The sequence below is a fragment of the Pantherophis guttatus genome, chromosome 6 (genome assembly GCF_059756535.1).
Source record: "Pantherophis guttatus breed Tessera chromosome 6, ASM5975653v1, whole genome shotgun sequence".
Lineage (NCBI taxonomy): Eukaryota > Metazoa > Chordata > Lepidosauria > Squamata > Colubridae > Pantherophis > Pantherophis guttatus.
Genome location: NC_142068.1, coordinates 31513269 through 31530122, shown reverse-complemented (window position 1 = coordinate 31530122; position 16854 = coordinate 31513269). Strand labels below are relative to the sequence as shown.

The window sequence follows — 16854 nt, the reverse complement described above, 5'->3', positions numbered from 1 at the left end:
ATTCCACGACCAGCCTTTTCAGAAGGGAGCACCCCACAGTATTTAGCAAGACTTCAAGGAATTCCCTCCCTACAAAGAGCTGCTGACAATCTCCCAGATTCAGGTGGCAGACAACAGCATAGAATGTCTTAACTTCCTTCAAGGTCACAAACCAGGAGGAATCCCAGATAGCATCACAGAACCTTGCCCCAGTCACCACCAAGGACAGGATGATAAAGTGACTGTGTGTGGGAAAGAAAGAGAAAGAATTTTTGGTGGCCCTTTTTAGACTATTGGTATGCATTTTGTTCTTTAAAAAACTGCCACTAAATGATAGGATGGTAACGATGCATACATATTTTGTTGAATAGGTTTTTCTCATTGATAAAATGAACTTGGTAAACACTTAAAATAAAAAATTTTAACTTTCTGAAATTATTTGTCTGCACAGGAAAATCTTCGTTATTATGTTGACAAAGTTTTCAGTACAATTGTACAATCAAGTATAAGTTGCCCAACTTTAATGTGTGATGTGTTGTGTTCTCTGAGGCGCTTGGCTGCTGAAAGATTTCCTAGTAAGTGCATCAATGTCTCAAAATGACAGTATGATCTATGGCTTGAATAAAGGGTCTATGTCCATGAGAATGTTACCAAAAATCAGTTCTATAGCAGTTATAAAAAGAGGGAAATACAAATTATTAATATACCAGTTGTAGACACTGCCTGCCTTCTGTTGATATACTGCTGCTAACAGCAAGCAATCATACTTATGCTCCACACTAATACTGTACTAAAGGGATAGGCAGCAGTGGCTTTGGACTACAACTACTATAATATATAATGTAAATTATTATTATTATTATTATTATTATTATTATTATTATTATTATTATTATTATTATAAAATGTAAATTATTTTTCTGTAAAATAGCAGGAAGAGGCAACTTATTAAGAAATTTTAATTTATAACTCCTCAGCCTCAGTCTGCATATCCAGTGATAGAATGAGGCTGAGGAGTTATAAATTAAAATTTCTTAATAAGTTGCCTCTTCCTGCTATTTTACAGAAAAATAATTTACATTTTTTCCCTATAGAAAGTAACAGTCATAAATTCATCTCTACCTTTATTTCTAAAGTAAGAGGAAACAGGCAGGAAACTGATTGCACTACATATTTTTGTTAATATTAACTGTGTTTTATGGAAACTTATCAAATTTAAAAATGTATCTTTGGAAGTATCTTCCTTTGCATAGTTAAGATTAATCATAACAATAGAACCTACTATTAAGTAAATACAGAAGTGGAAACCTACAATTTCATTCACACCTGTGACAGAGAAGAGAAAGGGGCACAATCCTTAGTTTACTATAACTAGCAGGTAACATCAAATAAACTGTTAACAATTCTGATACATGCCCAATAACACAGGGCCATGCATCTTTCATCATAACTTCATTTTCATTTCACACTACTTGCTATTTCTCTATTTTGCAGAAGAATAGTAACCATTTTTTTCTACTGACACCCTACTAAGGTTTTTCACTATCTTATTTCACCCATTTCCTGCTAAGTTGTACATTTCATGGTTTTTCTCTGCAGATGACCCTCATGTACAGTATTCTGCAGTGAGCAGCTTTGTGTTCCTTCGTTTCTTTGCTGTAGCTGTAGTATCGCCTCATACTTTCCATTTACGACATCATTATCCAGTAAGTTTTGATAATGTTATGTTCATACAGTTGGTGAGCTTAGGAGGATATATTCAGAGATAATTTTACAACATAAGCAGTTGAGGGAGCCTGGAAACCAGGGGTGAAATGCTACCGGTTCGCACCGGTTCAGTAAAAAAAAAGCTACCAGTTCATCCAAACCGGTATTTCCGATGATCAGCTGTGCCACGCAATTTATATTCGCTTATATCCTGCTTTCTAGCAAATCTAAATCATGCCGCACAGCTGTTCCCCCCCTCGCTGTTCTACTTAACTTCAAACGGTTCCTTTTTCCATGCGAAGCGTGCGTTTGGCGCACACAGCAGTGCGCGGGCAGCAAACCGGTGGCAACCTGTGGAGGATTTCACCACTGCTGGAAACCACTTGACATCTTTTTTAAAAAAACCTCACTGATCAGTTATTAAACAATAAAGCATTCTGGGTCACTTTCATATGTTGAAAGTACTTGACATTAGAAACTAGTAAATTACTAAAACCAAATTAAATGTTTGACTAGTTGGAATCTAATGACTTAACATTTGGTGGGGGTGTATTTCCTATTTTCAGAAAAATTAAGAAAAATTAAAAATACATTCATGCTGGTTTATAACTGTAATAAATTTGAAAACATATACAGAAGAGCTAGTCTGGTGTAGTGATTTAAGGCACCAGGCTAGAAGCCACGAAATTATAACTTTTGATTTAGGCATGAACCTAGCAGGGTAATCTTGAGCCAATCATTCTCATAGTCCTAGGAAGAAGGCAATGGCAAACATTCAAATCTTGTCAAGAGATCTGCAAGGACTAATGCAGGTGGCTGCCAGGTGTCAATATTAACACAAAGATACAAACACACACACACACACACACACACACACACACACACCAATCCTAATCCATCATGGTTTGTATAATTTGGTTTATTTTTTTTAAAAAAAACCTTTTTAGTTGATTTAACTTTGACTTTATTGCTCAAGCGCCCTTAATAATGTCTCTTTAGAGACAGCCCTCAGTACAGTTCATAAACGAGTCATATTATTATTCTAAGCAAAATCCTTGTGAAAGCTTCCACAGGAAATACAATGCAGACAGAATGAAGTCAGTAATATTGCAGGCAGATGTCTATTTTCTTCCTTCCTGGATTATTGATATATGATTCTTTTTGTTGCATAATTTCTACAATGTATTTATGTAGAAATCTTCCACTGGACCAAGAAGTTAAGCATTTGGCAAAAATTGTGATAATTTTTCTTGCTTATTTTGGCACTAAGGTGCTTTTTTTTTCCTTTAGAAAACACTAAATAGTACATGTGGAATTTGCACAATTTTTCTTCCAAATTTTTGGGTCAGTGTTCTCTCAGCTACACCCCACTTCTCATATCCACTTACTTTATTCCTCCTTTCACTCAGCAGCTCAAGATATTGCATACAGTATTCTTTTCTCTTATTTTTTCCCCACAATCACCACCTTCTCAATGGGTTGGATTTAGAGATAGCACATGGCCAAAAATCACCGAGTGAGTTTCCATAAGTCAGAGTGGACCTAGACCTTGCCAGTGTCGCTTCAACATTTAACCACTATATTGCACTTCGTTCTCTCTCTCTCTCTTTTTTTTTTTTTTTTTTTGACCCTGCCTATCAATTCATTGTCACTTGTTCAGTCTTAGGTCTTATTCTTCATTAAAGTAAAATTGAAACGTATTTTGTAGTCATTACTAAAGGATTAATTTAAATCTGTAGAGATTTTATAGAACTAAAGCTTTCTTTGCCCACTAATTAATAGTGTGGTAAAAGCTATTTTCTGTGTTCTTTCTTCTCACCTGAAAAACTTCTCCAAAAGATTGAGGAATTTTCCAAAACACATGAACAAATATTTATTATTTTAGGCAAAATTACCCTGGATGTAACTGTATTGACTGCTGTGCAGTTAAGACCAACCTCTTTATATCTGAAGAAAAACAATTCTTGTTTCAATATTACAATGCTTGTGTGGATGCCCATGAAATCTGTATTGTTGCAGAAAATGTATGTTTGATATGCTGATATATCTGCCTATTTCATTGCACAGATAGTTCTTGTCTTGGCCAACACACAAATGGAACACATGCATATGATCACATAAACCATGTTTATGGTTGTTTGCAGCATCCTTTGGTCATGTGACTGTGATTTACAACTCTTTTCTTCCCCCCCACCCCCTTTTCTGGAAGCCAGCATTTACTTGAGGTTTCTGGCAAAAAACATACATTGCGGACAATGGGTTCACTTAACAACCAAAGCATTTGCTTAACAACCATACTGATTCACTTTAACGACTATTACTAAAATGTCATAAAATCAGTTCAGTCATATAATGACCCACTTAGTTTGGGCTCAATTACAGTTATAAGTCAAGGACTACCTGAAATAGTTTGTCACCAGACAGCATATTCAGTGGTCATATTACAGGTAGTTCTTGACTGACAACCACAATTGAGCCCCAGATTTCTGTTGTTAAGCAAGACAGTTAAGTGAGTTTTATAACTTTTTATTTATTAACCATTTTATAACTTTTCTTGCCACAGTTATAAAGTAAATCACTGCAGTTAAGTTAGTAACATGGTTGCTAAGTGAATCTGGCTCCCCCTTTGTCTTACCTCGTCAGAAGATTGCAAAAAGTGATCACATGACCCTGGGACACTGCAACTGTCATAAATACATGCCAATTGCCAAGCGTCTGAATTTTGGCCATATGACTGGAGATGCTGCGACTTTGTAAGCATGGAAAACGGTCATAAGCCACTTTTTTCAGTGCCATTGTAAATTTGAAACATCACTGAATGGTTGTTAGTCAAGGACAACATGTATACAACCCAGTTGAACTATCACTTATAAAATAGTGAATGTGTTTCTTTAAATACCTCTTATAGGATGCACAGACATCTAGAACATTAACTCTTATCTCAAAAGCAATTCAGACACTGGGAAGCTGGGGAAGTTTATCCAAAAGCAAGCTGGTAAGTATCACACTGAAATTACTTTAGTCTACTGGCATCTCTCTATAAAGATTTACTTCTATCTATTTTCCCTTTTTAGTCAAGCTTCAAGGAGACCTTTATGTGTGAATTTTTCAAAATGTTTCAAGAAGAGGAATACATTGAAATAGTCAAAAAGGTATTGTTTCCTTTATACATAATATTTGATTTTCTCAAAAAAAAAAAAAAATTCTCTAGCTTTCTTGGAAAACTAGAAAGTTTTACCATATCCAGCACAGGCTTCTCTATATGTTACATTTAAACTTCACTTGTTTTAGTAAAATACTTGGGAGGAATCTTTTAAAAATAAATACATAGTAAATGCAAAGGAAAAATGTAGAACAACTTTAAACTATTAAAATGTTCATTTTACTTAAAAATAAGTGTGTTTTAATGTTCTAAGTATTTGTTAATTTTTAAGATTCTGGGTAAAATTGGGAAAATAAATCCTATTATTCTAATATATTCTTCATATTCAGTTTTTAGATGAAGTGTCTTCCACGGAAAGTAAAGAACCAAGTGTCATGAATGAGCCATTGCATCTAAAAGAAGGGTAACTTAATACAAAGTACAATGTGCAAGGCTGTAATTGATTTTTTAAAAAATACATCAAACAAATATGTAAGATTTATGACACTTTATATTAGTTCCAGGCAGAATTGTAGGCTTTCATTTGCAACTACTTATGTGTTTGAAAAAGTTGCCCTGAGTGTTAAGGCTTTATGAAACAAGGGTTAAAATTTGTAGGGATTCCTATTGACCTAAATATAAAATATTTTGGTCCTAAGAATAAGATTGCTGTCCCCTACTCTTTTATTATCTCTATAAATCAAGTGTGGGCAAACATTTCAAGTGAGAATTGCCATTGTTTTATGCTGTTGAGAGGTATGAAGCCAGAAAATAAAAATTAACAAATAATTAAGGAGTTCAAAAATTATAGCCTTAAGAGAATATTTGTAGCTCACTGTTGAAATGAGAGCTCCTTGAGCTTGGTTATTTTCTTGTAGACATTTGATTATACAAACTAGGTAACACCATCAGTGTTAGTTGGTGTTAACACAAGCGCTTTCATGAACAATATCTGGAAGTGGTATAGGCATTACCTTGTTGACTTTTACTGTAGTTTAGAAGTCCGTGAAGTTATTTATAAATGGGGTCTGTCTATACAAGGATGTTCTTTCTTACAATAAAGGAAAATATAGCTGGTTTTCGACTTAACAACAGTTCATATAATAACTGTTCAAAGTTACAGTGGCACTAGAAAAAGTGACTTACGATCATTTTTCACACTTGCGACCATTGCAACGTCCTCATGGTGACATGATCAAAATCAGATCTTGGCAACTGACTCATATTCATGACAGTTGCAGTGTCCCAGGGCCATGTAATCATGTAATCATGACTTTCTGACAAGTGAAGTTGATGGGGAAGCCTGATTCACTTAACAATCGTGTTACTAACTAAACAACTTCAGTGATTCAGTTAACAATTATCACAAGAAAGGTCATAAAATGAGGCAAAATTCACTTACAAATGTCTCACTTAGCAACAGAAATGGGCTCAATTGTGGTCATAAGTCGAAGACTGTATGTCCAAAAAAATCTTCAAATTTTGTAAACATTACTTGTTTTATGTAGTAAATTATAGTAACTGTACCAATTAAATACTATTCTAGTTTATACCTGTGGTTTTTTTTACTATATTCAGTTTTTATTAATATTCCTAAATTAAGTTCCACAACAATTTTGGGTTTGTAGAAAAATTGTGCATTTTTAAAAAAACATTATGAGTGGTACAAACCTTGCATAAAATGTTAATCAAACTCCATACCCCAGTATTTACAAGTCAACTTTCCTACAACAAGAATAGAAAGCACAAAAAACAGTGTGAGAGGGGAGAAAAAGAGAAGAGGGCGAGAAACAAGAGAGTGCACAAGAGGAAAAGAAAAAAATATAGGAAAGAAACTGCATGGTATTTAGTTTAGTATGTCTTCATGCGGAATCAGGGAATCAGTCCTCAGTACTTCTTTATTCTGACCATTTGTGATAAGATCAGAAGTTAAATCCATTAATCTAACTTGTAAATTAATACACCCAGATAACCTATTAGAAAATTTGAAAATATCTGTGAAAAATGTCCTTGTATTTGTTTCACAGGGAGATGTTCAAAAGAGCACAAGGAAGAACTCGTATTGGAAAAAAGAATTTCAAGAAGCGTTGGTTCTGCCTTACAAGTAGAGAACTCACTTATCATAAGCAACAAGGTATTGTACTTTTTTTAAAATCTTAACCTTTCAAGTTATACAGCTTGACCTGATGGTAATAAACTGATTACATTCTTCAATTCCAATGGTTAAGAGTACATTATAACATTGTATTTGTTAAGTATAAACAAATAAGTAAAAGTACTCTTTTATGTTTTTAATTATGTAATTTTTCCAAATGTATTAAGTTTACAAAACTATTTGCCATTGGGCTTATGTTTGTGAGTTAATCAGGATACTGTAGACAAATGTATACTTTTGAGTCCGAGAAGCAAAAAATGAAATCTTGGATTCCTTTACCTGTAGGGTTATTCATTCATTCATTGTTGGGATTTGCAAGGGTGTCTGGTTAATGGATGCTGGGCAGCATATATGAAAAATCAAAACCTGTCAAAATCAAAATCCACAAAAATAATATAAAATCATAACAATTAACAGCAGACACACTCCCAGCAGAATACAGTCAGTTTACCATCCTGACCAGATGCTCCACCATCCTTATCTTTATCACATATAATGTGTTCCACCAGGATTTGTGTTTTGCGTTACCTTAAACAGTTAGGGTTTTATTTATAATTAAAGGACTTGCTATTTTTTTCGTAATCCAGATAAAGAACCTATATTCACCATTCCAGTCAAAAACATTCTTGCAGTAGAAAAACTTGATGAGGGTTCATTTAACAGGAAAAATGTAAGTAACTTTTGAAATAACAGTCAAGCATGAAAAAGTCTAAAATATTGCATAAAAGTGAGAACTTTAATGCCAGGATACAAAGCTCTATTCAAATTCTTGTTACATGTACTGAAAAAGCAGTTGTATGTTGATTTTGAACTACAAGGAGTCCTCAAGCTACAATCGCCATAGACCCCAAAATTGCAAAGGGAAACAGTTAAGTGATTTTACCCCATTTTACAACCTTTCTTGCCACAGTTGTTAAGTGAATCATCACAGTTGTTAAATTAGTAACACGGTTGTTAAATGAATCTGGTTTGCCCATTGACTTTGCTTGTCAGAAGATTGAAAGAAGATTGAAGAAACTCTGTCTGTTTTGGCCAGTAGAGGCACTGCGGGCCAGTCCTTTGCTATTTCCAGGCTGGCCCCGCGGGCCAGATGTAAGCACCCCACTGGCCGGATCCAGCTCACAGGTCTTGAGTTTGACACCCCCTGATCTAGGGTAAGAATTCCTATATTATAATTAGGTTTAATGATCCAGTTAAAAACATTAAAATATGTAACAATATAATTAGAACTACAGAATTCGAAGATACATTATAACCAACACAGAATTTAGCCACAGTAGTACTGATAATGCTAGGGTTAGAATAGAGTTTGGTTCATTATGAATGCTACTACATAAGAAGTGAAATAAGTGAATTCCACATATTAGAAATTTCAATGCAGCAATATGTGGACAGTGGTTTCAGTCTTCTCTGATTCCCAAAAGCAAACTTATTCCAGTAAGGTGAGTTTGGAGTATTTGCTCAATAGAAGCACTAATGGCAACAAATGTTGTGCCCAGACAAAGTCTTTCAACAACCTGGAAAAGGTGAGAAGTGTATTCCATTTAAAATCTAATGTTTGGGCTTTAAAAAGTTTTTAAAAGTGGCAAGAACTAACTCTCCACCATTAGAGAAAAAGAATGTCTAATGGCAGGAGAAAATTAGAATGCTGCCTGAAAGGCATAATTATGGTCCTTTCATGATCCTTTGATGTTGAAGACCACTACAAGATATTTAAAAGTGTCAAGAAGTTCAATCTCAATTCCTCTAAAAAATATGGTAAATCTGCATATTAGTGAGGCTTTATGGGATCCAAAAAGATACAACTATAAATAAATACTTCGTTAGAGGCTGGTGCTTTTCTTTGTAGGATGATTTATTTTTCATTAAATCAAGAACACAAGGAGGATGGGTGGTACTAAAAAGATAAATTTAGTAATCATTCTCTAATTCCTCAATGCCTGACTCCTATTTGTCATACCTATTAATTCAAGTTGTGGCAGAATTCTCTTCCCTGCATCTCTTCTTTATTGTACTAGAACAATTAGAGAGATATTACTTGCTCTCCTACTTTCTTTTTTCCTCTGCCTTGAGGTATTCTCAGGTGTCTGTAATCATGGAGGAAATTGGGCAGTCTATCAGCCTAGAAGCAAAAATGTGGATCATAACATCCCTCCTTTTCTGAGCAAATTGGAAGTTAATACATTAACCAGTATCTGTTACACCAAGGCAGCCATTTGGATAAGCATGCAGTCTACTGTTTTCGAAGTTTTTAAATAATACATAAACAAATAAGCATAAAAAATTGTGCTGAGTCTCTTTTTTTTTCTCCTCTAATTAAATTGTTGATTGTTTGAATGGCGTTGTTTTCTTTTTCAGATGTTTCAAGTAATACATGTTGAAAAACCACTCTATGTGCAGGCAAATAATTGTGTGGAGGCTAGTGAGTGGATAGAAGCTCTCTGTAGAGTGAGCAGATGCAACCAAAAGCGATTGAACATCTATCACCCATCTGCTTTTTTGAATGGAAATTGGCTTTGCTGTAAAGCCACATCAGAAAACACAGTGGGCTGTATGCCATGTACTGCGTAAGTAACATCTACAAGAAAAATAACATATGCATGTTTTGGAATAGAAATAATTTTGTTTACAGTATATTGCTGTAACTTAGGTTGCCTTCCTAATGACTAAAGGGAGATTCATATCAGAATTACACATGTGCTTGAGATTAACAAGTGAACATTATTAGATTTGAAAACGTATTAATATTTATGGCAACTTGTCATCAATTCTGATTATGAAACAACATAGATTATTAATCCTATAATATATGAATGTATTTAAGGTGCTATTTCGAAATGACTTTTTTTCTTTGCAACCTGAGTATATATCATTACAGTGCCCTTTTTTTCCTTCCTTTCTTCCTTCACCACTGCTTCCTAGGACCTTGGGCAATGATGGTTAACCTTTTTGGTGCCGAGTGCCCAAAGCGCGTGCGCACGAATGTACATGCACGTGCCAGAACCCCCAAAATGCAATGCGAGCAGCCCTGTGCATACTCCCTGCCGTGCATGCGCCCTGCCCCACAGCCCCCTGTTTGGCTTCCAGGTTGGTGCAGGAGGCTTTCCAGGCCCAAAATGGAGTGACAGGGGGCCACATAAGGCAATCCCCCGCATGCACGGCAAAGACCCAAAGACCAGATGGCCATCGGGAGGCATGCGTGCATGTACGGTACAGGTGGGCTAGGGCAATGGCTGGCATGCCTGCAGAGAGGGCTCTGTGTGCCACCTGTGGCACGCGTGCCATAGGTTCGCCATTACGGACCTAGGGCATCTCACAATAAAATCCACCAAAAACATATTATATTATTACTATAAAAATGCAATAAAAGTTTACTATAACTATAAAGTAAAAAAATTATATGGCACCCATAATACATGTATTGGTGGAAGCAAGGAGGATTTGCAAGGAGGGAGATATACTGAATGGATTTGGCATAAATTAGATTTAACAATATTTCTCATTTCAAGCTTTTGATATTTTGGGATTGATATTTCTTACTCTCTGTGTTTTATATACTGTTGCTTACTCAAAGCAACAATAAGATGGTTGTATGTGTATGTGCCTATCTTTCAATCTTATTCCTGGTGGTTCTTTTTATTAAAAAGATGGTTGATTGATGCTTGCTTAGTGAGCATTTCTATGTCTGAAGAGTTACAGAATAGAGAGTGGGATTTAATACTTTTCTTATTTTTAACCCTAATCTTACATTGTCTCAGCATCAAATAATATGAATGTTGTATACACAATTATTGCATGATATTAGGAATTAAATTGCAGTTGACTAGTTTCACAGATGGATTTGTTATAGCTTTATGGACTCTTTCAATTAATTCTGGTAGGGCATATATTAAGAATTCCTACCTATCATGATACAACTGTAAATATAAATGATCTAGAAGTTTTGCACATCTGCATTGCTTTTTTTTCTCTTTTATTTGTGTATGCTTTAATATATGACTAGTGATTCTCTAAAAATAACATTTTGTAAAATTTTGTATTTCTAATTGAAGAGGTGTACCTGCTGACATTCAGATAGAAATAGATGGAGATCGAGAAGCAGAGAGAATCTACTCAGTCTTTGCAATCAGTATGCCAAAACTCCAAAAAATGCAAGGTATGAAAGACTCATTTGTACAATCAGTTTTGTAATATTAATAGCTAGTATTAGCTATTGTTTAAATTGGTAATCCCATATCCATTCCAGATAATTTTCAAATATAATAGGTTGGCTCAAAACAAAAATCACGTCAGACAAAAATGATAGATTGCCAGGTTTTTCCCAGATATTCTCCTTCAGCCCCCAACACTATAGTACCCCATACCCATTTGGGAGTCCCTGGTCCTTGGAGGCTTTTTTAAAAGGATGTTGGGCTTTATCATGTATAAAGGAGAATGCAAAAATTGGCTTCTAGTAGACTTCTTTCTTGCCTTTGTTTGCATTCTATATATTGTAAACACAGTTGCTTCTTTCAAGTATTAGAGAAAAACTCTTGGCTTAAATTGAATTATTTGCTTTCAGTTACAGTGCATTCAATAAGTATTCAGACACCCTTCACTTTTATCAATTTTGTTATGCTGCAGCCTGATTCTACAGTTGATAAAATTCTTTTTTTCCCTCATTTTATTTTATTTATTTATTTTATTAAATTTGTATACCGCCCTTCTCCTACTGGACTCAGGGCGGTGCACAGCCAAAATAAAAACATCCCAATACAAAATTTAAAATTTGTTAAAAGAATTACACAACTTTGGCCTAAATTTAAAATCCCAACTAAAACCCATAGACAATTAAAAATCTAACATCTCAAAAAGGGGGGGAGGGGTTACGCCAGCCCTGCTTGGTGAAAAAGAAAGGTTTTTAGGGCACGGCAAAAAGCCCAGAGATCTGGTATCATACGTATCTCTGGGGGCAGGTCGTTCCAGAGGGCAGGTGTTGCCACAGAGAAGGCCCTCCCCCTGGGGGTCGCCAGCCGACACTGCCTGGCTGACGGCACCCTGAGGAGTCCCTCTCTGTGGGAGCGTACTGGCCGGTGGGAGGCTATCGGCGGCAGAAGGCGGTCCCGCAAATATCCAGGCCCAATGCCATGGAGCGCTTTAAAGGTGGTAACAAATACCTTGAAGCGCACCCGGAAGACCACCATCATTATCATTAATCTATAGGCATAATGACAAAGTGAAAACAGGATTTTAGAAATGTCTGTAAATTTATTTTCAAAAACTTGAATTATTACATTGGCATAAGTATTCAGACCCTTCACTCAGTACTTTGTTGAAGCACCTTTAGCAGCAATTATAGCATTGAGTCTTTTTGGGTATGACACGACAAACTTTGTACACCTGGATTGGGGGATTTTCTGCCATTTCTCCTTGCAAATCTTCTCAAGCTTAGTCACGTTAGATGACGACTGTCAGACAGCTATTTTCCGGTCCCTTCAGAAATGTTCAATAGGGTTCAAGACAGGGCTCTGGCTGGGCCACTCTAAGACATTCACAGAGTTGTCCCTAAGCCACTCCTATGTTGTCTTGGCTGTGTGCTTAGGATCGTTGTCATGTTGGAAAGTGAACCTTCAGCCTAGTCTGAGGTTCTGAGCATTGTGGAACAGGTTTTCATTGAGGATGTCCTGTTACTTTGCTCCAGTCAGCTTTCCCTCAACCCTGACCAGTCTCCCAATTCCTACTGCTGAAAAACACTCCCACAGTACAATGCTGCCACCACAATATTTCAGTGTTAGGATGATATTGGGCAGGTGATGAATGGTGCCTAGTTTCCTCCAGACATAACGTGCTCTTAGGAACCATCAGTGCAGCAGAAATTTTATTGTAGCCTTCCCCAGATCTGTGCCTTGCAATAATCCTGTCTGAGCTCTGCAGGCAGTTCTTTCGACCTCATGGTTTTTGCTCTGTTATAGTATGCATTTCAGCTGTGATGCCTTCTTTAGAGAGGTTTGTGCCTTTCCAAATCATGCCCAATGAATTTAATTTACCGTAGTTTGACTCCAATCAGGGTGTAGAATCATGTCAGCAACGATCAAGAGAAATGGGAGGCACCAGAGCTAAATTTCAGTGGTGTAGCTGAATAAAACTTAATGAACATCAAATACACTGCTCAAAAAAATAAAGGGAACACAAGCAAAAGACATCCGAGATCTGAATGAATGAAATAGCCTTATTAAATACTTTGTTCGTTACATACAGTAGTTTTGTGTTCCCTTTATTATTATTTTATTATTATTTATTATTTATTTAATTTGTATACCGCCCTTCTCCAACAGGACTCAGGGCGGTGAACAGCCACAGTAAAACATAACATATAAAATTTAAAAGCAGTTTAAAAACATTAAATAATTTGGCCTTCAATTTAAAACAACCCAATTAAAACCAATTTCAAATTAAAACCGCAAAGATGGGATCAAGCCAGCCCGGCTAGATGAAATAGATGTGTTTTCAGGGCCCGACGAAAAGTCCAGAGGTCTGGTATCATGCGTATCTCTGAGGGTAGGTCGTTCCAGAGGGCAGGTGCCGCCACAGAGAAGGCTCTCCCCTGTGGGTCACCAGCCAACATTGTCTGGCCGACGGCACCCTGAGGAGGCCCTCTCTGTGCAAGCGAACTGGCCGGTGGGAGGCTATTGGCGGCAGAAGGCGGTCTCGTAGATACCCCGGCCCTAAGCCAAGGAGCACTTTAGTTGTTTGAGCAGTGTATAAACTACTGTATGTAACGAACAAAGTATTTAATAAGGCTATTTCATTCATTCAGATCTCGGATGTCTTCTGCTTGTGTTCCCTTTATTTTTTTGAACAGTATATAATAACTCCCTCATTTTTGCAAAGGGTCTGAATACTTATGCCAATGTGATATTTCAGTTTTTTCTTTTTAATAAATTTACAGACATTTCTAAACTTCTGTTTTCACTTTGTGATTATGGGGTATTGAGTGTAGATTAATGAGAAAAAAATGAATTTCAATAACTGGAATTAAATTGCAGCATAACAAAATTGACAAAAGTGAAGGGGGTCTGAATACTTTCTGAATGCACTGTATTCAAGATATGATTCTCAAAGTATCCTGCCAGTGTACATCTCAATTACTGCATATGTGTTAATAAAGTAAACCCTACATATAATAAGCTAATACGTGGAAGGGAGAAGTCTCTGTTGAAGCTGAATCTCCATTATATCCAAAGAGGTTTTAATTTGAGCCTATCCATCCAACTGTAGCAATAGTGGAAGTGATGTTTGTGAATTTAAAGGCTCCAGTAGAACTAAGTCAAAAGGGTATTGTAAACATTCCCCAAGTAGCAAATATGGAACTGCAGAACCAAGGAGTGATTATATTTGATGTTCATTATTCGGGAACCAAGTTTTATCCAGTTGGGCTACTGCTTCTTTTATTGTGTACTTGAGGTTAGTTTTTATGCATTATATATAAAGTCTGATGATCCAAGGTCCATTAAATCAAGAAATTGTGTGATTCAGCGCCATCTCCTGGATATTCAGACTTGATAGAATTTACAGATTTATGAAAGGAGAATATAATAGTGATCCTTTTGATCCTTTTATATTTTTTCATGGAAAAGTTTGTACTTATCAGTCCAGATAACAATTAATTTAAATTGTTTTAATTTACACTGATGAATTAGTGAATTAACAAGAAACGGTATTCTGTTTTGCCCCCAAAATACCATTCTTCATTATTTTAATTAATCACATTTATGGCAAAACCTATGTCTGAAGATATAGAGCAGCAAAAGTTTGTTTCCTGAACATTTAAAGCTTCATAATACTCTAATGTATACTTATTTTTAGAGGCTTGTGGAAGTATAGCAGTCTACCAAGGTCCACAAAAAGAGCCAGATGATTATTCTAATTTCAAAATTGAGGATTCGGTAGCAACTTTTCAAACTCTTCAGCAAATAATATCAATTGTAGAACAATTGGACATACATCATGATAAGTATCGAGAAAAAAGATCATCTAGTGCTAAATATGGCAGTGAGTAAGTATTGTAAGCAATTCTACCATTACAACAGGCTTGTCCTTTAACAAACTGCAACTATATGTTAATGTAATTCTATGACCACATAGTCATCTAATGCATTATGTATTGTTCAAGATAACTTACCAAGATAAATCATGACAATAGGTTTTGGTTGTGAAAGATAGTTCAACCAAACGTTAACATATCATTATTTACTTTATCTTTAACACAGATGAATTGCAATCAGTTCAAATTTGGGGGCAAGTGATTAGAAATCAAGCAAGTGGATTTTGTCCTGCCCTGTACAACATATTAGAAGATGTAATTTGGGAAGAAAGTTAATTCTGAAGCATAATGACAAATTTGCCACAATAAAATGAGCATATATCACAACTAAACGCAATCCCTATCAATACCCACCTAATTTTAATTGAATATGACTAGTTTTGGGGATGCAATGTGTTTAGAACTCGAAATTATCTCAGGGGGAAGTTCAGATGGGCAGTTAAGATCACAACCTTCATTCTGCAAATCTTAATACAGTAAAACTTTGATTTAATGGACTAATTGGGAGAGGAAGTGTTCAATATTTCCAACTGTTAAATATGAAAATACATTATTTGCACTTGTTTTCTCTTTTTCATGGGGATGTCATTATGCAAATTATATAAACACTCAGGTTTTGTAAAAGTAAAGTGGTACTGAATTAAATTTAAATCCCTCATCCAGATTGTGTACTGTAGAATGCAGAAGTTTTCTTTATTTGTGGGAGATATCCAGGTGGATTTAAGTCTGCTCAATGGAGATCAGTAAGATTGAAATTTTATTGTCAGAAAACACAGCACTAATTGTAAGTGAAAAATAATTTTTAACTTGCTGTTTCTAACAAATAATTAGATAAGGTTCTTTTTTTTCTTTTATAGAGAAAACCCAATTGTTGCTAAAATTTCCTAACCAAAGGCACTTCAATAGAGATGGATTTTGAAAGAAAGGAATTGGAATAATTTTCACTGTTTAATAACAAACTGCTTTTATGATCATTCAGTGAATTTAAGAATATACATTTCCTGCAAAATAGCTGCATTCACAAGCTTATTTAATATTTAACAATGGAAAGAACAATGTGGAATCAGATTTCTGCAGGGATAAGGGAAAACGTACCCATATTGTTTAAAGAACCTAACATACAAAAATGTAAGTAAACAAGGTATCTAAAGCTGGGAAGATCTTCTAAAGAAATAAGCTTTCTAAGAAAGAAATCAACTATCACCTTCAGTTGGAATTTTATCTGCCAGGATAATCATCAGCTTCTGTGACTATCACTATTATCTGGACAAAGATATTCTGACAGGCGGCAAAAGAATTTGAAGCTTTACATTCAGCGCACAGTCACTTTTAAAACTTTCTTTCTTAATCTACAGTATAAATGTTGTTTTTAAAAAGGAACAAAATGATGGTACTTTTTCAAAATGTGCATTGACAATTAACAAAGTTATGTTATTTAAGGTGTCACTGAAGCAGGACAAGTCAGGGAATCTATATGTCTTGTTTACAATTGGAGTGAATAGTGAAAGATGTGATATGGAACAATTGTGTTTTTCTTTTTGAAATAACTATTAGTATTTTTAGTGATTGGGTTGGGGTTGGGGGAGGAGAATATATGCTGTTCAGGTAATACTGTAGCTGAATACCATGTGGCATATCATTAGTAATACTTTTTTCAAAAATGCCTAAAGGTAGATGATATACAGTGAACATTGCCATACCCAATTGTAACTAGCTCTTTTTGAAAGTCACTCCAAGCACTTTACATATCTGGTTACCCCCAGATTATAATTCTAGATACTTTATAGT

The 16854-nt window shown here is 35.4% G+C and overlaps 1 protein-coding gene across 1 annotated transcript in view; it reads left to right on the top strand.

Moving 5' to 3' along the window:
• Positions 1-16442, top strand: part of RASA2 (RAS p21 protein activator 2) — a 42862-nt gene extending 26420 nt beyond the window's left edge. Inside the window, exons 14-24 of the mRNA XM_034439326.3 lie at positions 431-554; positions 1579-1685; positions 4595-4681; positions 4761-4838; positions 5179-5252; positions 6856-6962; positions 7571-7653; positions 9342-9550; positions 11036-11139; positions 14829-15018; positions 15924-16442. Of these exons, the coding sequence (XP_034295217.1) occupies positions 431-554; positions 1579-1685; positions 4595-4681; positions 4761-4838; positions 5179-5252; positions 6856-6962; positions 7571-7653; positions 9342-9550; positions 11036-11139; positions 14829-15018; positions 15924-15954 (1194 nt within the window). The 3' untranslated portion in view covers positions 15955-16442. The remainder of the gene's footprint in view (positions 1-430; positions 555-1578; positions 1686-4594; positions 4682-4760; positions 4839-5178; positions 5253-6855; positions 6963-7570; positions 7654-9341; positions 9551-11035; positions 11140-14828; positions 15019-15923) is intronic.
• Positions 16443-16854: the final 412 nt, after the last annotated feature.